Source organism: Nelumbo lutea, chromosome 8 (assembly GCF_056320005.1).
Source record: "Nelumbo lutea isolate HS-2025 chromosome 8, American lotus-T2T, whole genome shotgun sequence".
Classification (NCBI taxonomy): domain Eukaryota; kingdom Viridiplantae; phylum Streptophyta; class Magnoliopsida; order Proteales; family Nelumbonaceae; genus Nelumbo; species Nelumbo lutea.
The window spans coordinates 44,782,747-44,807,742 of NC_142691.1; the positions used below are offsets into that span (position 1 = coordinate 44,782,747).

Below are 24,996 nucleotides of genomic sequence, written 5' to 3' on the forward strand. Positions count from 1 at the left end.
TTTTATTGATATTAGAAATAAAATGCAAAATTAATACAAACCTAAAAATGAAATTATTTTCCTATTTCGTGTGAGGTCAACGATTTAGCCTTTAGATCAAATGTAACCCTTGATATCACAATTAAATAATGAAATTAAAATAATAAAAGTACAAAAACTATGAACAAGTGTAGAAATTTTGTAGAAAATAGTTGGGCACATCTCTAATATTATATATCATCCTAGAAATATTAAAAAAATGAAAAAAAAACTAGAATAATTGGTTATTTTGCTAATAATTTATATTAATTATTTTAAAGGAAAACAAGTGTGATAAACAAGAATTGTTTTTATTGATGGTGGAAGGAAATACAAAATTTAAAGTTAACCCAAAAGTGAAATGGTTATTTTTTGGTGGAGGCCCATAGTTCAAAATTTGAACTTAAAAGTGTTAAGCATTGATTTCATAATTAAATAATAAAAATAAAAAATAGATAAAAACACAAAAGTTACATAAGTTTTGTAGAAAATATTTGGGAACATCTTTAATATTTTATATTAAAAATATTAAGGAAAAATGAATGTGATAAAAATAATTATTTTTTGTTGATGATGGAAAAAATTACAAAATTTTAAACTGACCCAATAATATTGGAATTGCTTTTCTATTTGGTAGTAGATCAATGGTTCAACCATTTGGGTCAAATGTGTTAACCTTTAATATCATATATTCATCATATTAAACAATAAAAAACTGTAATAAAGAAGAATTATTTTTATACATATAAGAATATAAAAAATTGTAGAAATTTTGAAAACATACTATTAATATCATCATCATCATCTAAAATTGCTTCATGCAAAGCATGTGCACATATCTAGTCTATTTAATAATTAATCTATTGACCTATTTGGAGACTGGATTGAAATGGTTGAACCATTGACTCAACCTCTTATTATTACAAAAATTCATGTCATTCATACAAAACGGTTGAACCATTGACCTATTTGACCTATTTAATGTTTTTTGGTAGAATTGACATATTCAATGGGTTTCTAGTTTCTACATTAATTTTTATTTAAAAATTTCTTATATTAATAAATAATAACATCAGGGGATGACCTATTGTGGGGATGATTGATCTAATGACTTGTTGTTCTATAAAAAGGGCCAAACAACTTGTACTTCGGATTCTTATAAAAAAATTGTGCTCCCTTAAAGAAAGAGACCAGATTTGCTCCTGGGGCTTAATGTGAAAAGAATACAAATACAATTACATACAATATAAATATATACCAAGTATACGGTTTTACACTCTACAAATTTGTATCATACCCCTTCCGAACTGAGCCTAGAGTGCACATACACCAATCTCACAGTATTTGCACTGCAAATTAGGATATATCCAATACTTGTATATTGTCATTTATGGGAGATACTAGTCAGGACCTATGTATTTCTTAGAAAATTTGAAGATGGAGCTCGATGACACTTCCAAATAAATGGTGTCCATCTAAGTTCAATTCAAGTATTATTTTTTGGGGTTATGTCTAGTTTATCCAATCACAATCTAATTTGCATTTTATTGAGAGTGGCCAATTTTCTATTCTCTAGATAAAATTGTGCTATTTTTTTTTATCTTAATGCTAATTTTTATTAATTTTTTGGAAAAAATCTTTTATTAATTTTTATTGGTTTATTATTATTTTTAGATAAAATTATTAAAAAAAATCATCTTCTAACAATTGTATAAACCACCTTCGTATGACCCTAACAAAGGCCTCCCTATAGTTTTGGGAATAATTGCAAATACCTCCTTTCCACTGAGTAATCTTGTTTCTATGCGTGCATTGGAAACCTATCCTTATTTCTTCACAGCCATTACTTGCGTGCATTGGAAACCTATCCTTACTTCTTTGTTTCTATGGCGGATTCTGTGAGGACGAAATCCACTGAGTAATCTTGCCAATAATGCAGTATCAATTGAGACAAGTCAAGCTCCACGCTCATGACAGATGACAGAGCGGCCCAAGAAGCGATAAATACTCCCTGAAAGAGTGAGAGTGTGGAGCCTTTTCTTACTTCACTAAGAGTATAAAACCACTCATCCCCCCTCTCTGCAAGTGCAGCAATCAGTTGCAAAACATTATTCCAAAAGAATGGCGTCAACTGCTGGCCAAACCTCCGCTGCTTCCCAGCAAACCCCAACAACCGGTAAGCACATAAATCCCTGTTAATTTTTTTTTTTCTTTTAGACCATAGTTATTATTAGGCTGGAAGCAGCAGTGATCTCGTTGCACGCATATTCCATAGGTGGGGATGGAGACAGCAGCAGCTATCAGCGCTACCAGTCCCTGTACTACGCTGCATTCTATGGGGATTGGGAAAAGGCTAATGAATTCTTCGAAACCAACCCCAACTCCATTTCTGAAAATATCCCTTGCACAGGGAAGAATGTTCTTCATGTTGCAGCCTTGGCCGGAAGAACAGAGTTCGTGAAGAAACTGTTGGAATCGATGTCTGCTGAACAACTAGGGTTGAAAGACGATAACAAGTGTACTGCTCTCACTTACGCGGTTAGAAGTGGGAACGTAGAGATCGCAAAGCTCTTGGTGGAAAAAAACGATAATTTGACACAGATCCAGAATGAGAAGGGCTGGTTTCCAATCTTAGAAGCAGCAATCTTGTGCCAAAAGGAGATGCTGTACTTTCTTCTTTTAGTAACCAAGGATGAAGATGGGGGTCCTTTCCGAGGCGAGAAAGGCGCCTTTATACTCTTTAATGCACTTTATGCTGATTTCTATGGTACGTTTTTCTTTTTTCGCTCCAGACTTCTATGGTATGTATTGTATATTATAGGGTAAAAGAATTAAACCTTCCTTCATATTTCATTATCTCTCATAAATACTGAAACCTCCCTGGTGCTGTTATAGGTATGTCCAATGGAATCATAAAAAGTGTTTTTGTTCTTGATAAATTTTAAAATTTCCAAAATAGTAGAATCCAATGGGGAGTGATTGTTGACTCCTATGAGAAAAAAAGTCCTAATGTGGACAAGAAACTCAGAAAGGAGGTTGATTGTCTGATGGAAGGAATTGTTAGCAATATCAACATTTGCTGTAGCAAGGATTCTGATGAATAAGATGCTTCGGTTAGTCTGTTTCCTGTTTGATAGATTTTTATTTATTTATTCTTTCATTCTAACAAGAAATAAGTCAACAAAACTGGAATTGGTTTATCAACTTGTATACTTAGATGACTTAACTATTGAATGGATGATAAACAAACCTAATTTCTTACCATCAATGTCCTCAAATAATAATACCCACCAAAGCATCCCTCTTAACGGTTGCCTTGACAACTCTTTGAATCCTGTTATCTTCTTTATGGCATAGCTATTGGGTGATTCCTTGGTAGAAATAATGATCTCGTTTGCCAAGCATTTTGCTATGGTCTTGATGCTCCTGAAGGCACTTTGTTAGACACAAGATGTAAGAAGATATATTGCTTGGTTAACACCTCTCAAGGGAGAAATATCAACAACTTGGCACCTCACAACACGAGCAGAACCAATTTGAGTTGCATCTTCTCTTGGTCCCTTGTTAATCACAACAACAATCACTTGAATAAGATTTTGGTCTGTGAGAGAATATGGATGGTTTCCATGGCATTCTTCACAGTTCAGTCAGCCATGAGCGTCTTACCATTATTCCTTTTGTGGATCATCAGGAAATTGATCAACCTCCACAGTGGGACGAGCCCTCCTAAACCTGTCTCTGTTCCCATTTTCAGGATTTGAGGTTATTTTCTAAATCATGGTCAAATGACCATAAATGGGCAAAATTGCGTTCAGAAAATATTTAACAGCATGTGATGTCACATGTAAACGGTTGAGAGGGAGTGCTACTGGAGGGGAGGCCTTTGTCTGATCACATCACCCAGTAGGGGAGTTATTGGTCCAATTTGAAAAGTGAGGCGAGGTTTCACTATTTATGAAAAATGTGAAGAGAGTCTTAAGTCTTTTACCCTCTATTATATATTGTTTTTATTTATTCAGGATATATTACATACATGGCATACCTCCCTCCCTCTAGGTTTTAAAAGGCTATAGGCAGAGGTGAGACAGTTGGGTACGTGAAAATTTATTACTTATATGATCTTTTTTTTAAGCCCTAGGTTAGTCCATTCAACTCATAGTAAGTCTTTTCAGGAATATCTTCCGACATCCTAGATGACCAAAAGATATAATGAGCTTTTGGGGTCTTGTCTTCAAAGATCTAGATTGTTTGGAAAGTATCCTAGTCTACCATGGTCTACATAGCTGTTAAATGAAAGATTTTAGGTGCAAAAATACTTTTTGGCCGTTTTGGGCTTCCAATGAGCTTTTTAGGGCATATGTCTTTCTGGCTTTCTATCTTTCATTGCCAAACAAAGAAAAACCAAATTTTAGTCTTCCAAGCTTTGAAAAGCCCAAAACATGAAAAAGACTTGCCAAACACCTCCTAAGATTTTCTTATGGTTCCTAAGCGTGAATAAAGTTCTTACTAGGAGTTAGGTTGGTCCATTCAAATCATAAATTAAGATTTTCCTATGGTTCCTGAACATAACAAAGTTCTTACTAGGAGTAAATTAGCTAGTAGAGGAATGAACTTTGATCCATTTTGCACCTTTTGTAACCTGGAACATGAAATTGAGGAACATATATTTATGGCATTCCCATTTGTAACACAATGTTGGGCTCTTGCTAGCCATTTGGACATTGGCCCAAATCAGGACAAAAACAAGAACATGGTGCTGTTGAATCCTTAGTTAATCAAAGGATGTGTCATCCAAATGAGCTTACCTTATTTGAAATATTTGGGTTATGAGGAATAAAGTAATCTTTAACGATTCCAATCCTTGCCCAGTTCTTGTTTTGGAAAAATCTGCTAGTGATCTTCAATCCTTCCTTGTGAGTTGCACTTCCCTCTCCAATTCATCTCCTCACTTTTCAGGGACAAATCAAAGTCAACTTCGATGCTGCTGTTAAGAGGGATACTGAACCTTCGATCAGCTGGGTTGCTTGTGACTATGGTGGGAAGATCATTGCTTTCATTTCTAAGAGGACTGGCAAGGTTCCTATCAATAATGCTGAAATTTGGATGGCTAGAGAAACCTTGGATGCAATTTTTCATCATAATTGGATGGATGCCATTGTTGAAGGAGGCTCCAAGATCATCATTGACCGCATCAATAAGGAGAGCCCAAGTCCCTGGACTTTCCATAATATAATTGAGATATTTCGAATGGTTTGGAAAATAGAGATTTCACTATCCAGTTCAAGCAAACTTTTTCCTGAAGGAAACAAGCTTGCTGATTTGCTTGGGAACCTTGAGTCCAAATTTCAGATTAGACCTTCTTCTGGTTGAGAGGTAAGGTTAGTTGATTTGTGGAGCTGTATTGCTCCTTTCTTGTGTTAGTTTTTCTTCTTTTTCCCGATTGAAAAAAAAAGAGAAAAAACTTATAAAATTAAGGTTCCATTACAAATCACCAACAAGGGTGAGTACAAAAAAAGATGGAGCTTTGTCTCATAGAAGAGACCCAAAACTAGCCTTGGTAAATTGGGTTAGGGAGTAAGTAGAGGTGTAATGTGGGCTGTGCTGGGCTGGCATGACCCACTTTTTTGGGCTGCTTGCATTGTAGCGGGCTGTGGTGGGCTTTGCCTGCTTGGGTCGAATTTGCCAAGAGGGGAGCACAACACAATCCTAGGCCTGAGCCCTAGTGGTCCTGGCTCCCATTCCCTCTCATTACATCTTATATTTAAGGTATTTTTCTCACCAATAAATTCTATTGCTTAGATCCTTATCCAATACTTTTAACAATATAAAACCCATGTGTTTTTCTAAACTGTCCTAATAAATTCTATTGGTAAGCAATTCAACCATCCAGGTCAAATGGGTCAACCTCTAATGTTACAATTAAATAATAAAAATTTAAAAAGATAAAACACAAAAATTGTCAAAAATACATAGGTTTTGTAAAAAACATTTGAGCACATCTCTAACATATACACACACATCATATTAAAAAATAAGTGTGGTAATAGAAATATAAAAAAAATTGGACACATTATTAATATCATCATCATCATCATCTAAAATTACCACGTGCAAAAACATGTGTACATATGCTAGTGTAATAATTTGTTTGTGCAATCTACATATATTTTAATTTATTAATACATAAATAGATGTATGATCAAACTAAATTTATTTTTAGCTTCTTTATGCATTTTGAGGTACAATTAATTTCATTAGTAGCCAATTTGTATACTTACTTTTTATTTTATTCTCTACTTAAATGAACTAATCTATTGATTTAATTAATTTATGTATATTCTAGTTTATTTTAATATAAGCTCATAATAGAATTTTTAAATGAATATTTTTCATTATATACAGCTCTATTGGTGCTAAGAAAGTGACAACTAAAAAAGAATAAATTCTCTCTTGAAATTTTTATTGTATTGTATTGCATTGTTATAGTACATATGTATAGAGCTTGTGTTTGAGTTTTAGTTGTACAGGAATTTAGGAGAATAGTTACAAAGGATAAATAACAAGGTTGTTATTGATAACAACACAAACGAGAAGTGTTTGACATGCATGAGGATTCTTTTCTCTCTTGTATGAGCTGGTTACGCTAAGACCCTCCCTCAAACTTTACATTGGAGAGGAGATGCTAAGTTTGTGTGCAATAGTTGATATTGGTGGAGGCTCAATGCTTTTGGTTATGATGTTTGCAACCTGATCCACTGTAGAGATGTACTTAACAAGGAGTGCTTTCTTATTAACTTGCTATCTCACGAAGTGGAAGTCCACTTCAATATGTTTGCTATGAGAATTAAATACAAGCTTGACAAAGAGGTATGTGTCATCCACATTATCACAGCATAGAATATAGGCGGATCTGTAACTAGGGATGCAATTTTGGTAGGCTCGAGTTGGGATTTTGCCAAAATTTGAATGGACTTGATCCAAAGGATTGAGCCTATAGCAATGTAAAATACCAATTTGGGCCAACTCGAGTCGCACCCCTATCTGTAAGAGGAAACCCAAGTTCATGGAGTGGGCAACAAGACACAAAATCTCAGAAATAGCATGTGTCAGACTTTGATACTCAAATTCTGTACCAGACTTGGAAGCTACATTGAGGCGCAAGGTATGATACACAACCAGCATCAACAGTATACTTGAGATACCGTACAATCCTTTTCCTTTTTGCAGTAGTAAAGTGATGAATTGTAGGGGAGTGCATGAACTGGCACACTTTGTTTATTGCAAAGGAGATGTTAGGATGGGTGATGGTAAGATATTGTAATGCACCTACTAGGCATTGATAGGGAGTAGGATTTGTAAGAGGATCACCATCATCATTCTTTAGTTGCACACCTATGGGCCATTGGTGTTTTTATAGGTTTGATATCTTCAAGTCCTCTAATTATCAAATCATTGACTCAGGGATGTATTGATGTTGAGAGAAAGAGACCAGATGTGATTCATGTAGCTTGAATGCCCAAAAATAATGTTGGTTGAGATCCTTTACTACAAAGGTAGGACTTATTTGAGAAATGAGGAGATGCTAGTCAAATTGGATCGAGTTACTATTGTATCATCAACATAGATCAAAACAAAGAGGAAATCATCATCACAACGTCTAATAAAAAGAGAGGCATCTGAAAGTGAGGGAGTAAAGTCTGTAGACTGAAAGAATGAATGAAGTTTTTGGTAGCACACCATTGGGATTTACTCAAGCCCATAGAAAAACTTCTGTTAATGGCAAACATGAACAGGGAACTCTCTGTCCACAAATCCCAGAGGCTCTATTATATAAACATCTTTATCAAGTGAACCATGCAAGGATGCATTTTGACATCTAACTAGCGAATGTCTCATTCTTAAGAGACAGCTGAATCATGGTGGATTTGGTGACTAGATTGAATGTCTCTTTGGAGTCAATACCAGCTCTTTGATTATATCCCTTAGTAATTAGATGGGTTTATGCCTCTCTATGGAGTCATTGTGTTTCTGTTGAGATGGAATACCTACTTGCAACCTACAAAATTAGCATCAGGCAGAGGAGTGAGAACCCAAGTTCCATTCTTAAGAAGTGCATTAAATTATTCCTCCATGGCTTGATGCTAGTTACGATCTTACATCACTTGAGAGTAGCATGTAGGCTCAATTGAAGTGTGGGAGAGAGGATGTCAAGATGCTAAAAGATTAAGTATTTGGCATGGCTTGAAGACACCTCTCTTCAGTCTTATTTCCATAGGATGTCCACCAGAAAGTGGTGTAGCATGAGATGGTGGTAACATGGTTTAAAATGTCCCTAAATTCCCTAATATTTTCATGACATATTTCCACTTCCATGGGTAGTGACACGAAATTTTACCGGAATCGACATTTCCCCAATGAACACTACCAACACCATGTGGAGTACAACAAATAGTTTCCATGACATATTTCCATTTCCACTTCCATAGGTAGCGACATGAAATTTTACTAGAATCAACTTATAACGTAAGATGGTACACTATTGTAAATATGTTAAGTAACAATGTTATTGTCCACCTAACTTACATGATTACCACTTTGAGCAAACTCAATATTCATTTCAAAAATGAAGTTAAATATTAGTTTTTGTTTGTATAATACATTATTTGGTTGATCTATTACAATCATTTACATTTCCTATGAGTTAAATTTTTTCTTGCTCTGAATCTTAAAGTTCACAGGGCAACTTCAAGACGTATTCTTTGTCTATAACCTTAGTTTCTTAGCTTTGTTTAATGATTTGCACAAGATAATAACTTAAAAAGGTGTGCCTATGCTTCTTTTATCATTTCATAAAACGTCTTTATAATTTTTACACCATGTTTATAATTTTAAATCTTGGGCTGTAACAAGACCATTTCAGACTGGTCAGATGGAGTAGAAAAAGTGGTAAGAGAAGTCTCAACACATGTAGAGTTAGTGGAAGGTGGAGATTAAGATTCCAATGTGGATGGTACCATAGAAGGAGAGGAAGGCTTAGTAATGGGTGGCTACCTAATAACAAGTGGTAGCTTGACTAAAGAAGGTGTAATAGCAGCAGTAGATGTAGAGGAGTCGTTGTACTCTTCAACATATAGAAAACAATGTTTTAAAACATAGAGACATGACACAAGGCATTCCACTACCTGGAGGCGTGAGGCGTAGTTTAAACATACGAGTTTTAAGCCTCCTGAGCACAAGGAGGTGTGTAAGCCTCCTAAAGGGGAGGAAAAGGAGGAACAGGAAAGAGAAGAGGAAGGGGACCTCTTTTCTTATTTCATTTTTATGAAAAATGTTTCCAAGAGAGAAAGCTAGAGGGAGCCCCCTGCCAAGGAGGTGTTGGGGGGGGGGGGGGTATGGGGGGCAAAACCCCCAACACAAACTTTCTTTCTATGTTCTTAATTTTCCTTTTCTTCCTTTTTCTTCTCTTTCTTTATTTCTTTTTCTTTCCCTTTTGTTCCCTTCCCTTCCCTTTCTTTTTTTCTTTTTTCTTCTCTCTTCTTTCTTTCTTTTCATATGAGGCGTACATTAGGTGCATGAGGGAAGCATGCAACTATGGGAGCATAGTTGAAATTTTTTATCTTTATAAGGCCAAATGTGTGGGAAAGCACCCACACCCAAATATACATAGCATAGTGTAATTAGGCGCATGACTGAAAAGAACCTCCCAAGCTGATTTGAATTGCAGCACACTGGAGGGAAGCAAGTTAATCAAGAGAATGGCAGTAGAGAACACATAATCTCAGCATTTGTGAGGGATAGATGCATGGGCGAGCAAAGTAAGCCCTATTTCAACAATATGATAATGCTTGAGCTTAGCCCTACCATTCTAAGCTTTCATGTAATTGCAAACCCTGTATCTAGTAGTGCCTTCTTATTGGTGATAAGAATCAAAAGATTTGAATTCACCATCATCATTGCTTTGGTGATGAGAAATATAGACAATGCATCATATTCTTCAAATGAAAGAACCAAGTGTAGTGAGTAGTGACTATAGTCATCTAAAAAATAACAGAGTAACAAAAACCACAACTAGATACAATGGGAGTCATCCCCATAGATCACAATGAACTAATTCCATGGGCGTGGGACCTTTACTGTAACTACGCTGGAGTGCAAGGCAATGAGATATGCCAAGTGGATAGGAGTGACAAAAAGATAATGGCTATGAAAAGGATGTAAGCCAATGATCACGCACAATTTTTATTTGTAATTCTAGCTGTAGGATGGCCAAGTTAGAGATGCCATACATTGAGACTGACACATGACCCAACACAAGCCTTCTTTGGGTTGGACTTGGAGGCAAGCCTAGGAAGATGCAGCTCATATAATACCATCTCTATTTAGTCCTTGAAACAAAATCACCTTGGTCTTGAGGTCCTTTATGAAAAATTAAAATGGGTGAAATTCAAGAAAACATTGTTGCCAGAAGTGAACTTGGCGATAGATAGCAAATTTAAAGAAATATCTGGTATGTGAAGAACATACTTCAAATAATATGGCTTAGAAGAGTGAGGTGTAACAGAAGAACCAAAGTGAGTGATGGTCAAACCTGAATCATAACCAGTTGTGATATGATCTAGGTCATCATAGTCTAGGTGAAGTTGCATCTTGCCATGGTCTAATGTCAGATGGTGAGTGGCACCTGAATCCAGAAGTCATTTGTCAAGGGATTATGTGTTGTTGTTGCAAATACTGAATGATTTAGTCTTTGTCCTTTGACTTGAGCAATGTGATTCAGTTTTCAATATCTTTTTGGATGATTCTTCCCACATGTTTGAGAGGGATTTTTGTTATGCTTAAAAGGATTTATTGGTGAGATCCAGAGGAGAGAGCTTTGAGGCCTGAGATACAACATTTGTTGAAGGAGTAGTAAGATGAGAAGTTTTAACTCAAATTTCTTGAGACGAGCATACCAAGATGAGTTGTGTAAAAGGCTGACCAGGAAGCGAAGCTAATACTTTCATTATTAAGGGTATTTTGATAAAATACCGATTTCTGTATTGATTCTAACTCATCTGTCATCCAACCCCTGTAGATTTGTGGTCAAATGGAGTTTGAGTTATCACTTATCAGGGAAACTTGAGGGATGGTAGAGTATTTGACCAAAATCCCAAGGGAGGTATAAGTAACTTATTTATTTTGTTGGTGGTCCATTTACTTTTATTTAGGATATCCAAAATCTATTTGACATACTAGTTTCTGAACAAGAATTACACTTTGTTTTTTGTTTTTGATCATAATCAATCACTCATTTTGTTCTTTGCAACTTTTGCATAGATTTTGCAAAGGAGTTGCTTAATAAGTTCCCCAAACTAGCTACTGAAAGAGATCGATATGGAAATACTGCATTTCGTATTTTGGCCTACAAGCCGGTGGCATTCAAGAGTGGAAGTAGATTGGGATTTTGGCAAAATTGTATCTACTCATGTGAGTTTCTACTTTCAACTCCTACTTTTGTTATTTTTTAATTAATTTAGATGTTTGTTATAACGGAGTTCTGAATTTTTCTCATTGAGTTAACTTTGGTTCATATGCCAATATGAATATTTCCTAATCATAGGGACCAATGAAATGATTCCGTGTCAAAGAGTGGTCTGTATCAGAAAAGAATACTGTTAACAGAAGTAGAGCATCTTTCACTGAGTTAGAGCAGATATCAAGTTTAGATTGTGGATTTAAACCTAGGTTTTGATGGGACTGTTTCTTGTTCATGGTTTTGCTTTCTTATGAATGGGTAATTTCCTCAATGAATGACAAAGGGTGGCCCATGCCAGTTTGATAGAGAGAGATTTATTAAAAATGAAAGTGAGTACAATAGACTGGGAGGCATCATCCATCACAAAATACAAAATGAATTACATTTTTGCCCAAAACATTTGCCACCTATTAACCCTAGAACATCTGTCATTTTGCACCCACTTAAACTACACTTTAACTCCCTTAATAGGCTTACAATTTCTCTAAAAGTGTGCTTGTAGATCCAAAGAACTCGATTATTGCATCTTGTCCAAAAAATGACCAATTTTAAGCCTTCCCTCCAAAAAGTTAAGTCCTTGCAGCAATGCCATCAATTCAGCTTTTAATGAGTTACCTCCTCCTATACACCCCGAATAGAAAGCCAGCACCTTTCCATATGAGTCATGGAAAATGCCCCCCTATACCAGTCATCCCTTGAATGCCCAAAGACCTCCATCGAAATTTAATTTGAGTTGAAAACCTTTGTATTGTGTGTTTTTTTTTTTTATAATTTAGAAAATTGTAATTACAATTTTTATGTTGAAAAATAAAGCACTGTTTCTCTGTGGAAGCTCTGTCATCAGTCTTATCTTTGAACTTCTCGCACAAAAATAATAGCTATCTGTTAGACCACTTGTCACTTAGTACATTACCTATACATGTTTAAATATACTCATAACTACCTTCTGCCAAATATAATACTCATTAATTTTGTTGATTTCTCTTGCAGGGGTTGAAGTCGAACAAGCTTCCACTTGCTGCTGTACAAAAGGAGATATAGAGAATTCCATGCAGAGTCCTACAAATTGCTCATGTATTCTCATTGCATTTCCGTTCCTTGGAGATATTTGAATCAGAGCCCAGGTTAGCTGCAATTGATGGCTTTATTAGAGGCTGTTTAATCAATTTTAATGTCCCATGCCAGCCATCCTATGATCAGTCAAATCACTCCAAATCCTCTGCTGTCCAGTGAGGAGAGGACCCTCTATTGGTCCATTTATGTCATGCTAACTTATTTAAGATAGTATTCATGAAAATTTACATGGTTTTGATTGGCCAAAGCTCTTCTGGTATCATGTCTTTCCCCTATTAGTGGTTATTTATTTACCCACTAACAACTCAATAAGTTGGCGTAATATCATTGGGCCAGTAGAGGATCCTCTCCTTACTGGCCAGTACAGGATTTGGAATGCACTCCAATCTCCCACTTTGCATGCATGGCTGACGTGGGATATGATTATTGGGTAAATAGCCCCTAACACAGCCATCAGTGCTGTTAATCCAGATTAGTAGAATCATTCATGTGCGCATGGCAGTTTACTAGAGGTGCAACTTGGGTGGCCAAACCAACTAGTATCCAACCCAACCATAAAAGATTGGGTTAAGGATGGGGTTAGGAGCAGATGCCAACTTGATTTGAACCCGAATTAGGTTAGGGTTGAGAAATCAGGTGTTGAAAATTGCATTAAGGATAGGATTGGAAGTGGATGCCAACTTGATTTGAAATCGAGTTGGGTTGGGGTTGAGAATACATATCCAGGGTCATTGCTTAGTGTAATCTTAGGCTTAGGTTTACAAGCATGAGAATATGGGTTCAACTCTAAGAATGACCAACTTGTGCTAAAAATGCATAGACTAGGTGTATATTCAGTCTACCCCTTTGAATGTCACAGATATAGCAGGGATTAACATTATTTGTATTGGTTTGCAATTTACGAATTGGCAACTGAGAGAGGGGAGAGAGGGATTTTCTATAAAAATATTACTATAACATGATGTCCTGATGCCATTTTGCAATTAAAATGTGTTTCTGATTCTTCATATGAGCGTAAATTACATTATTAAGGTCCCAATCCGAACAACATGATTTCATGATGTATTATCAGTTAGGGTTGAAATCGTCTTCTTGGGTTAGGATTAGGGTTGATGGTTAAACACATTGTTTCAAACTTACCTAACCCCACCTGAGTTGCACCGGCAAGCATCAAGTTGCATCTTAATAACTGCTCTTGATATTGACCTATGAGCCTAAATAATAACTACTCTTTTGCATATATAGCTAGTAATTAATAAAGGATGAACCTGTGATGTCAGTGGGTCGGTTTAAGTGATAACATCACATTGACCCAACCTTTTCAGGTTAGAGTCCGGTCATCCGTATTCGAGTTTCAGTTCAGGTTCAAGGGTAAATTCCTGCTACACCCGACCCATTGGCATTACAGCATTGAAATATTTGTATATTAGGCCTTAATTGAGTAATGAATGTACTATATGTTGAACGGGTTGCGTCAGGTTTAACACGGGATTCAGGTTGAGATGGACCTTGATGTGTTGCTCATTGTGACACTAGCAAGTGCACTAGCCGTTCAAGTAATAAAGTAGAGAATGAAGTATCGTTCCCACGAGGATTTAGGAAACAATTACCAATACTAAATTGAGCACTTCTTATCTGATCAACAAATAAATCAAAACTCTAATGAAAGCTAAGAAATCCTAAATTAAAATCTATCTAAATCATTGGCCCAATTGCCTTCAAATCAGGTTAGAAGAGTAAGCAGTAAATGTCAATCTCAGAATTCAGCAATCTATCAATTTGGATCATTCGAATAAATCATGATTGAGCCTTGGTTTGGTGAAACCCCAAGGTCATGAACAGCCTCTCTCAAGCGCATGTTCATCCTATGCATGAGTGACGGTTCTTCTGTCTCTAGCAAGAATCTAATCCCCATGCATGCATTTCTTCAAACACTTCTAAGGCATCAATTCAAATATGAATTGATCACCAACTGAATTGTGCAAGTTATCTCTAACCTTTCACTCAATTCAGTTCTTGAATAGTAGATCTGAATTCCTAGAGTCTCTCTCAAGCACTCTAGGAATTCCAAGCTGTAGATTAATTCGCCCAATCTGAAAATTGCAGATCTGAATTCTCTTTCAAGCAATTCAGATCTTGCAATTTCAGATCTGAGAATTCAGATCTGAGTTTTGAAGGTTAGTTGGCCGAATTACTCTACAATCACACCCTTATTCAAGAAACTTCAAGTACAATGCATGACCATTTGAATGAATAAAAAAGAATTAGATTGCTGAACTGAAATTTTACAAGTTGAAATACATCAAGGAAGAATGGAAACAAGGAGAAAGAAGAAAGAACATATAACTAAGAAACTGAATTCAAATCAAAAGAGAATGAAACTACAAATGATTTATTACAAAAGATCTTTGAATCACAAACCCTCAATTCGAACTCACCTTCTTCTTCTAGCTTGCTTGTCTTGAACTTCCTTCAGCCCTTCTTCTTCTTCTTCCTTGCGCCTAGCCTTCTTCTCTTCTCTTCTCTCAAGGTGGCCGAACCTCTAAGAGTGGGAGAGCCTTCCTCTCAAGCAATTGAACAACTTTCTCCCCTCCTAGAAGCCTCCTTATATAGTTTTTCAAAGGGGCTCTTGCCCCTTCTTGAAGCCTCTAGAATGGGGTGTATTACACCCCTCATGAACCTTCTAGAGTGCTCCCTCCTTCTCTTCAAGAAACTTCTAGGAGTTGCCGCCCCTAGCTCCCTTTGGGCTGCTATTTGGGCTACAACTTAGCTTGCTTTTGAGCTCAAGTGGGCTACACTCTAGGCTGTTATTTGGGCTAAAAATGGGCTGGGCCGAAATTTCCTTCTTGCTAGGCTTCTTCCCTTGGATTTTCCAAAGAGTTTCACTTGCTCTTTTTGGGCCGAATGAAATTCTCTTGCTCTCATGGCTGGGCCGGGCTGAACTTGATAAATTTTGGGTTTTCTTTTCTTGCTTTTGCCTTCTTTTTGTTGATTTGGCTCCCCCTGAAATCTTTCTTGCAATCAAGCTAAAATAGGGCAAAATTTAATTAAACCATCATAAAATTTCATGCAAAAACCTCATAAAATATAGATAAATTGTAAGTTCATCAGACCTGTACTGAACTGACCCATTAACATCCCTAGATGAATGTATCAAATGTATTAACTATAACGTAGTATGATGTTGTAGTCATTCAAAGCTTGAAGACATTTCTTCGGGATGCTGTGATTTTAAAAGGTAAATGTGTACAACTATTTTCTCCTGGTTGGACATTTTCTGCTGTAGTGCTTAACATTTCATTTACTCTATTTTAACTCAATCATTCTTTATTGTGTTGGTTTTGATTTCAATTGCAGTCCCATGCATTAAGCATGTCCATGATATGAAACTAATGCATATGCAAGTCCAGAAACTTATCAATTGCATCTGTGCTCAAGTGCTACATCTCAATGACAAAGAGGAGATTAAGAAGCTGTTCACGGAAGTCTTGGTCTCTGCAAAATTTGGGATCATTGAACTCATTCAAATTTGTGTTCAGGCATATCCTGAGGTGTTGTGGTATGAAAACGATGGATGCAACATTCTCCATCTTGCAATTGAATATCGCCAGGAAGAGGTTTTCAACATTCTACGTGGATCAGGTGCATATTTTAACATCTTGGCAAATCCTAGACTGAGGAACCTAAACAGCATAGTTCATTTGGCGGCAAAACTGGCACCACCTTCAAAACTCAACTCAGTGTCAGGTGCAGCTCTACAAATGCAGCGAGAGCTACAGTGGTTTAAGGTGATTATCTCTACCTTTCATTAGTCGAGATAGCACATACTACTGAGAACAAAACAAGAACAGAAAAACCAAACTTAGAATTACGACAACTAGCACCACAATCTAAATTGAAAGCTGGAGAAAGCCAGAGTGGTAGGTGGTCATCAAACCACAGGTTCATATCAAAACCTTTTTCTGCCAAAACATGTGCCACCTGATTTGATTCCCTAGGAACCCAGGAGAAGTTGATGTTCACCCCTTCACAGAGCTTCAAAATGTCTTCCTTTAAAAAGACCAGATCTAGGTGAAGCGATCCAACATTATCTCTTATCTGGTTCACAAGTTGAAGACAGTCAATTCAAAAATCACATTGACCAAACCTTTTGATCTTACTATCTTCAATGCCTCCAAAAGAGCTAGAGCTTCAGCTGCAAGAGGGGATGATGCATTCACTGGATCACAACCAACCCACCAACCAAAACTATCCATAAATCTGGCAATGAAACCAAAACCAGATTTTTGGAGATGTGAAACCACCGTCAACATTCACCTTCACAAAACCAAAATCTGGTGGGACCAAAAAACTGGAGGAACTCTGCCTCTTACTGTTGAGGAGTTTCCCATCCCTGATGCCAAGTTAGAGATGTCTCCACTATTGACCTGTGGAAGTGTGGATAGAGGAAGTAAAATCCTTGTTTTCAAAACGGAACAGGCTATCCTTCCAAAGCTCCCAAAGGCAGATAGCCACTTTCGTCAGAAATTCAGAATGGGAAGATTCCTTATCTTGCAATTGGCTATTATACCAGCTACCAAAGGTGAAATCTTGATTAATACCAACACTATTCAAACCCAAGCCTGAACCTAACCAAATGAATCTACTTTTATCACATAAGAATGCATTCAAGGGGTTTTCCTCCTCTTTTTTCACACCTTAAACACAGAGGGGTGTTTACAATCTTCCTCCTAACCAAATTTAGACCAACAGCTAGGCCAATATATTGCATCTCCAAAGGAAGTGCTTTACCCTAGGCTCCATAGGCAATGACCAATGCAATCTCCACTAATTTTTATTTAACAAGGGAGCCCTCACCCTTGAAGGCTCATCAAACACACCTGCAAAGCAAGATAATAGGCAGACTTTACGGAGAAAGACCCTGAGGTGTTTGCAGTCCAAACAATTTTTGTCTTCCCAATCATTTAAAGAAAGTCTAATATCCAGTACTTTTTGAGCCTTTCCTCGATGGATAAACTCCTAGTCAGATCAACATTCCTTCTTCTCCCACTGCTAACTAAAAGACTAGACACTATCGGGTTAGTGGAAGAAAGGGATCTCGGACCCATGGGCTTGAAACCATCTAGCCCTGGAATCCTCGGGTCAGAGTAGACATCTATATTAGCGTCTTTATTTATCTTCAAAAGAATACCCTTATCCACCACTCTTTTACCTTATGACACACTTTCCTGGCCCCAAGATTGCCGAAGCTTAGATTTAACATTCAGAAAGTTGGAATTGGGAAAGTATTTTGCTTTCATGAGCTTATCCTGCACACTGGGGATCTGTACAGAGCCTCCAAGCCAATTTTTCTAGCAAGGCTCAATTTAAAGCTCTTGGATCTCTTAATCCTAGGCCACTGTTCATTTTATTCTTAATCTAATTCCTAGAGATCCAACTTATTTTCTTTTTTCTCTTGAGAATCCCCCCACCAAAACCTTCTTTGTAATTTGGAGAGATTATCACAAACCTTTTGGGGCAATAAGAAACAAGACATGCAGTAAGAGGGAATAGCAGTTAAAACAGATTTTAGAAGAATTTCCTTGTCTGCTTGCGAAAGGAGAAAACCCCTCCAACCCAAATTTTTATTTGCCACTCTTTCAGTTAAGTAGTTAAAAAATGACATTTCCTTCTACCAATAAGTGGGAAAGTTCCAAGCTATTTAGAAGGGCTATCAACTTAAATGGAGTTGGCTACAAGGTTTTTTTTTTTTTTTTTATATAACTTTGGGTGCATGTTTTTCCATAATTCACCTTTTGACTGGATGCCTCATCATAAACTGAAATTGCTTCCATCCGACACCTCCTTTAAGATTTGTTGATGTGAAGATATAACTGTCATCTGTAAAAAAAGAGGTGTGCAATAACTGGAGCTTGTCTACAGATTTTAACTCCAGATAAAGAATTTCTAGCAACCATGCCATTGAGAAAGTATGGCCCCTTGGTTTTTAAATTCAACATTGTTTCGTGTTTGTACTTAGGACTGCAACTTGGGTTGCCTTAGCCTGCACCCAACCCAAAATGTAGGGGTGGAAGCCAGGCTAAGTTAGGTAGGGTTTAAGGCTAACACTGACCCTTGGGTTCAGGTTGGACCAATTTCTTGACTTCTTTTTATTAAGATTTATTTTATTTATTTAGTTTTTTTTTTTAATTTTTTGATTCCATGGGACTTCACAATGGGGGATGGACCCCATCCCCAAATCCCCATAACCCCCAACCTTAGTGAAGTTGGGATTCGATCCAAGTCTCAGCTACATCAAGCTAGAGACTTTACCAACTGAGCCAGCTGGCACCTTCTATTTTCCAGACTTGAGATTAGGGTACTAAGGTTAACTTATTTAGCATTATGAGTCATTTACTTAGACACCCCCTATAGTTTTGTTTATTTTCTAAAACCTACTTTTTAGTTTGTCTTCTACTAAAAACATCGCGTATAGCTTGCAACAGCTTTACTTGATCAACCTTTCGCCAGGAACCATTTATATCTCTGTTTGGGAATGGTCACAAAAACTCTTAAGATGAGTTGATAATGTGAAATAGCATGGGCCTAACGTTTTTAGTCCAAAAATACCCCTGACAATTCTCATATATTGCATATTCCATCCTTCTCCATACCAAGGTTATAATTTTAGGGGAGGGTTTTGTTTCCTGAAGGTTGATATGAGAATTACTACGGGTATTTTTGAAATAAAAAACCCTGGACCCATGCCTTTTTCACATTTTAACTCAGTTTTAAGAGGTCACATAACCATTCTCAAACAGAAATACAAAAGGTTCTTCACAGATGGGTGATTAAGAAAAGCAATTGCAAACTATAGGGGTGTTTTAGCAAAATGCAAACTAGAGGGTAAGTTTTAATAAATACACAAAACTATAAGAGTGTCTTAAGTAAATGACCCTTATTTTATATACAGGGACGAAGATATTTTGTTTTGACAAAATTGTTATACATAAATACATTCATATTTATATAATGATATTTTAATATACAGATATGAAGAAATGTTGGGTTCGCGGGTCAGGTTGCCCAATGCCTCAACACTAACCCAAGCCAAAGTTAATTCAGGTTCATATTTTCCAACCTTATTCTTAATCCAAACTTCAATCTACCCAACCTTACATTTTCAGGTTACGTTTGGTTTAACCCGATCCAAGTTGCACCCCTAGTGTTGTAAGGGATATCTTTGGTGCTTTACATTCTACCCTTTTGGCAAGTTCTTTTTTAGCTTACCTTTTAATTTTACTTTTTTTAATAATTAAATCACCAAAAATTATACATGGATTGGAGTTAGATTCTGAAATGGGAATAATTAAATCACCTAAAATTTTAAAATCAAGAAATACATAACACAACCAATTACATGTTTTCCATGTTTTTTTATTTTTTATTTTAAGAATCAATGCTTTTCTAAACTAAGTACTGAACCCTTGTTTTGGAACTCAAAATAAGAAAATTAATTTACATTGGAGAATACTCCCTTTAAATTCTGTTAAGACTATATTGATGGATTAATTAAACATGCTAGTTCTAATATTATGAACGTTTGACAGTGACTTAAATTTCTTACAACTTTGACCAAAATTGTCTTTCATTTGATATATTGAACATTGTCATTGACTTAAAGTTCGTTGTAACTTTGATCAAAGTTTTAGTAGATTTTACCTAATATTTTGGTTTACAAGATTTAATTTTCACGTCAATTAATTACTTTATGATCTATTATCACTTTAAAGAAATACTTATGTGGCCATCTCTTATTGTTGTAAAGGAAGTAGAGAAGATTCCAACACCTGGGTACAATACACGGATTAATAAAAGTAGCAAAATAGCTAAAGATATGTTTACTGAAGAACACAAGGACTTACTTGAAAAGGCAGAAAGGTGGATGAAAGACACAGCAGCATCATGCATGGTTGTAGCCACACTCATTGCAACAGTAGTTTTTACTGCAGCATTCACAGTTCCAGGTGGAAACAACAGTGATAGTGGCAACAACTATGACAAAGGATCACCCATCTTCCTTGAAGAAAATTCATTCATGGTTTTTGTCATATCAGATGCAATAGCACTCTTCTTTTCCACTAGTTCAGTGTTGATGTTTCTGTCTATCCTCACTTCACGATATGCAGAAGAAGACTTCCTCAAATCCTTGCCCACGAAGCTGATAATTGGACTGGTCACTCTTTTTTTCTCTATAGCTGCTATGATGATAGCATTTAGTGCCACATTTTTCATCATTTTTAGTCATAGATTTTCCTGGCTTTCCATTCTTATTGCTGCATTAGCCACTTTTCCGGTAACCTTATTTGCTTTATCTCATGCTCGTCTCCTTGCTGAAATAGCCATATCCACCTATGGATCAGGCATCTTTCAACAAAATAGATCAATTTTCCCATCTTCAAGTGGCCAGGAAAAGGAAAACATGCACTGAATGCATGTTGTAGTTGCCATCTTCTGAAAAAAGTTGAATTGAAGTTTCAGTTTCATTTTGTTCAATTGGATTAAAATGCTTGTTTATTGATAAGTACCCTACAAAATTGATAAATTTGTTTCATAGCCACACTATAGTTGAAGAAATATTTACCAAAACCATAGCATAATGCTGCACTTTAATCTTTGTTTTTGTATGAAAAACATTTCGTAATAACTGAGGAAAAGAGAAATACAAAGCAAGTTCTCTTAAGCATTCTGTTGTTGCTGAGGTCAGGCAATTCACCAACTGTAGGCAATCGCTTCAAATAATCACCTTATCAATCTCCAATTCCTTGATGAACAAAACACCTTCCTCAATTGCCACCACTTAAGCTGTTAGGATTAGGAGTCCCTTCAGTATTATCTTATTTGTATATATCTTCTTATCCTTTCCTTATCATGAATAGTTTAGATAGGATAGGAAAGATATATTTGAGTCCCTGTAAACTTAGGAGTTCTAGTTGCCATAAGTTTAGGAGGTTCGGTGGTTGTATTCATGTATATATATATATACTTAAATTCTCAATGAATAAAAGACAAACAAGAATAAGCCAGCTCTGGTTTCACATGGTATTAGAGCCACGAAATAGGAGTGAGAGGTCTGCGTTCCAAGATCTCTGGAGGTCAGTGGCGGAAGCGATGTTGTTCGACGTTGGCAAAGGACAAACTTTGCACTCCGGATTCAGTTCGACACTCCATTTTTTGCAGAGTTCGATCTTCGCCTTCGTCCTACCAAGGCTGCAATCGGCGGTTGTCCCTTTGAGTTTTTTGTAGAGCTCTTCGGTCTTCTTTTGATCGTCCATAGATTGTCCAAAAGCCACTTGTTGGTCGTCTGAGTTGTAAGCATAGGCCCTCACAAAGTAAGTTGCCATGGGAACATCTCTCTTGATTGTCCAATCGAAGCTCTGTTGGTTCGAGTCGTAAGCTCTGGTTTTACAATACGGCCCACCGGGAACTAGAAAGACAAGCCTGATTACTGCCATTGCGAATTTCCTCGAATTCGATATTTATGACCTCGAATTAGTGATTGTATCGAGTAATTCACAGTTGAGGAAGCTCTGGATCTCGACTTCCAGCAAGTCGGTGATCATCGTGGAAGACGTCGACTGTTCGCTTGATCTTTCAGATCGGAAGAAGAAGGAAAGCTTAGAGGTGGTGGATATAGAGGAGTCACAACGGCAGAGGAAGTAATAGCTTTGGAGCACTGTTAGTCTATCTGGGGTTTTGAACTTTGTCGATGGGCTCTGGTCGTCTTGTGGCGGAGAGAGACTGATGATATCAAATTGACAGGTCTTGTCTTTGTTCAACTCGTCTTGGGTCTTCCTCCACCCATGGTCTTTTTGGCTGATGGGTGAAGCAGTGACAACGAGAGTTTGTTGAAGAGAAGAGAAGAGAACGATTCCATGACATGACTCCGCTAGTAAGCAGAAGGCAAAGGCAAGAAGAAAGGCAATGAGAAGATGGGAGGCCATTCGTACAGAAGAATAGAGGAGGAAATTCTTCTCCTTCCGTAGAAGTTCTGTTTGGCCGAGATTGTTGATCGGACAATCGTCCTAACAAGGGCTCAAGTCTCCAGCGAGTCAACCCTCTACGGCAGCGGAGATTGACTCTTTGTCGTTTGTGGCGATTCTGCCACCGATTGTGGGTTTTCAGACACAGTAGTCGGTATGGCTGAAAACAAAGAAAAAGAACAGGGTGAACAAAAACAAGGAGCAAGGGCAGGAGGAAAAGGTCTTGGTGGCCAAGTCAAGGCTCATACAGCCAAAGCCTCTACGCAAGGCAATGCATATCAAGGAGAATCAATTGATGCAGCCAAGACTGGGTTAAATGAACTGAGTAGTGAGCAGTGGAACATATTACTCAAACTTTTGAACACATAGAAAGAGGGGAGTCAACGACTAAGTGGTAAGCAAAAATTGACAGAATGGATAATAGACACAGGGGCCTCTCATCATATGACAGGAAGCCTCGAGTCGATGAGAGACATAAAGAATGTCATTCCGTGCTCTGTCGGGCTACCAGACGGGAAAGCGACAATAGCGGAGAAAGAAGGTACAGTTGCACTGGACGATCATCTGAAACTAACTAGTATTTTATATATGCCTAGTTTGAATTGCAATTTACTTTCCGTATCGCAATTGATTGATGAATCAAATTGTATTGTCCAGTTTACTAATAAATTCTGTGTGATACAGGACCGCACTACGAGGATGCTGATTGGAGCGGGTGAGCAACGAGAGGGACTCTATTATTTTCGGAGCATTGCATCAACAAGAGCAATGAAGACTACAAAAAGTAGGACGAATGGTGATATTTGGCATCAAATGTTAGGGCATCCTTCTTATAGAATTGTTAAGTTGCTACATTTTATTAATATTAAGAATAGTAATGATGACAATATTAAGGGTTGTGATGCATGCTTCTGAGCTAAACAATGTCGAGAAGAATTTGTTTCTAGTAATAATAAAGCATCCGACATTTTTGAGTTAATTCATTGTGATTTGTGGGGTCCTTATAGAACTGCAGCTTCTTGTGGTGCTCATTATTTATTGACCATAGTAGATGATTTTTCTAGAGGCGTTTGGATTTATCTTTTGGTTGATAAGACGGAAGTGGGATGGGTTCTTCGAAATATTTTTGCTATGGTTCAAAGGCAATTTAACAAACTTGTAAAGGTGATCCGTACTGATAATGAGACTGGGTTTGTATGCTTGGTTAGTTATTTTGCTAAAAATGGTATTATTCATCAAACCACTTGTGTCGAGACCTCTAAACAAAACGAGAGGGTTGAATGCAAGCACTGCCACATACTCAATGTTGCCCGAACTTTGCGCTTTCAAGCCAGCTTGCCTATTGATTTTTTGGGGGAATGTGTCATGACCGCATGTTATTTGATCAATCGAACACTGTCCATTCTGTTGAAGGGAAAGACTCCCTATGAAATGTTATTTGGGCGACTTCCTTCTTTTGATAACGTGCGAGTTTTTGGTTGCTTAGCATATGCACACAATCATGGACATGGAGGGGATAAATTTGTTAGTCAAAGCAGGCGGTGTGTTTTTATTGGGTATCCTTTTGGAAAGAAATGGAGCCTGTATGATTTAGAGTCCGACATGTTCTTTGCATCAAGAGATGTTATTTTTTTAGAGCATGAGTTCTCGTATGCACACAAGGAAGATGCACAACCGAACAAAGCACAATGCCAATTTAATTATGGAATAGGTGGGACAGATGAGGTGTTGGTACCATCCACTTATTTACGTGGACTAGCAAATGGCGAGATGGAGGCTAATCAGCGAGGTGAACTCGCTGAAGAAGGAACCTGCGTAGATTCGAATGCAAATGCTGGTGGACCCATGCATTCTTGTGACGCCACCACAAAAAATGCAAGCGAAGATAGTCCTGATGTCAAGGGGGTGGCAATGTTGAGCAACAACAGCACTCTGAATTTCATTTGGGGCGTGGGCATTGATAGAAACAACAATCCACAAGGTTGAGAGACTATGTGCTTCACACTACACAACACTTGAGTCCCTCTTCGTGTCCCTTTGTAAGCTCACTCGGCCAATCACATTCTGTAGGTAGTTTTTATCCCATAGATAACTATGTGAATTATAACAATTTTTCTTGTCGACATCGTGCTTTCTTGGTAGCTATTACTGTAGGAGTTGAACCTACTTCTTTTGTTGAGGCCATAAAGGATGAAAAATGGAGGGATGCAATGCAGAAAGAAATACATGCATTTGAAAATAATTAGACATGGACTGTAGAGAAATACAAAGTCCGTCTCGTGATTTTTGGGAACAAGCAGGTTGGGGGAATTGATTATAATGAAACTTTTGCCCCAGTTGCAAAAATGGTTACTGTCCGTACCATCA

At 37.2% G+C, this 24,996-nt stretch overlaps 2 protein-coding genes across 9 annotated transcripts; both read left to right on the forward strand.

The window, feature by feature from the left end:
* The first annotated feature begins 1,758 nt into the window (after positions 1-1,758).
* Positions 1,759-23,608, forward strand: LOC148843956 (uncharacterized). Of its 8 annotated transcripts, none has more exons than XR_016103758.1 (8): positions 1,762-2,194; positions 2,294-2,785; positions 11,335-11,484; positions 12,524-12,607; positions 15,798-15,845; positions 15,965-16,395; positions 19,638-19,711; positions 23,314-23,608. XR_016103758.1 is itself a non-coding variant. In XM_088959671.1 (7 exons), the coding sequence occupies exons 1-7, from the start codon at positions 2,140-2,142 to the stop codon at positions 21,075-21,077; spliced, it is 1,923 nt and encodes a 640-aa protein (XP_088815797.1). In that variant the 5' UTR covers positions 1,759-2,139; the 3' UTR covers positions 21,078-21,235. The 8 variants fall into 8 exon arrangements, 6 of the variants coding, with proteins under 6 accessions (XP_088815797.1, XP_088815802.1, XP_088815799.1 ...); XR_016103757.1 differs by lacking the exon at positions 23,314-23,608 and adding an exon at positions 20,415-21,235; XM_088959671.1 differs by lacking the exons at positions 19,638-19,711; positions 23,314-23,608 and adding an exon at positions 20,415-21,235 and having other exon boundaries at positions 1,759-2,194.
* Positions 23,609-24,060: 452 nt separating this feature from the next.
* Positions 24,061-24,615, forward strand: LOC148843957 (uncharacterized). The gene has a single exon (XM_088959475.1). The coding sequence runs from the start codon at positions 24,061-24,063 to the stop codon at positions 24,613-24,615; it is 555 nt and encodes a 184-aa protein (XP_088815601.1).
* Positions 24,616-24,996: the final 381 nt, after the last annotated feature.

Coding starts and splice junctions, on each gene's coding strand:
- LOC148843956 (XM_088959671.1), top strand. CDS start 2,140: ATGGCGTCAACTGCTGGCCAAACCTCCGCTGCTTCCCAGCAAACCCCA. Junction 2,195..2,293: donor CCAGCAAACCCCAACAACCG/GTAAGCACATAA, acceptor CATATTCCATAG/GTGGGGATGGAGACAGCAGC. Junction 16,396..20,414: donor GAGAGCTACAGTGGTTTAAG/GTGATTATCTCT, acceptor ATTGTTGTAAAG/GAAGTAGAGAAGATTCCAAC.
- LOC148843957 (XM_088959475.1), top strand. CDS start 24,061: ATGTTATTTGGGCGACTTCCTTCTTTTGATAACGTGCGAGTTTTTGGT.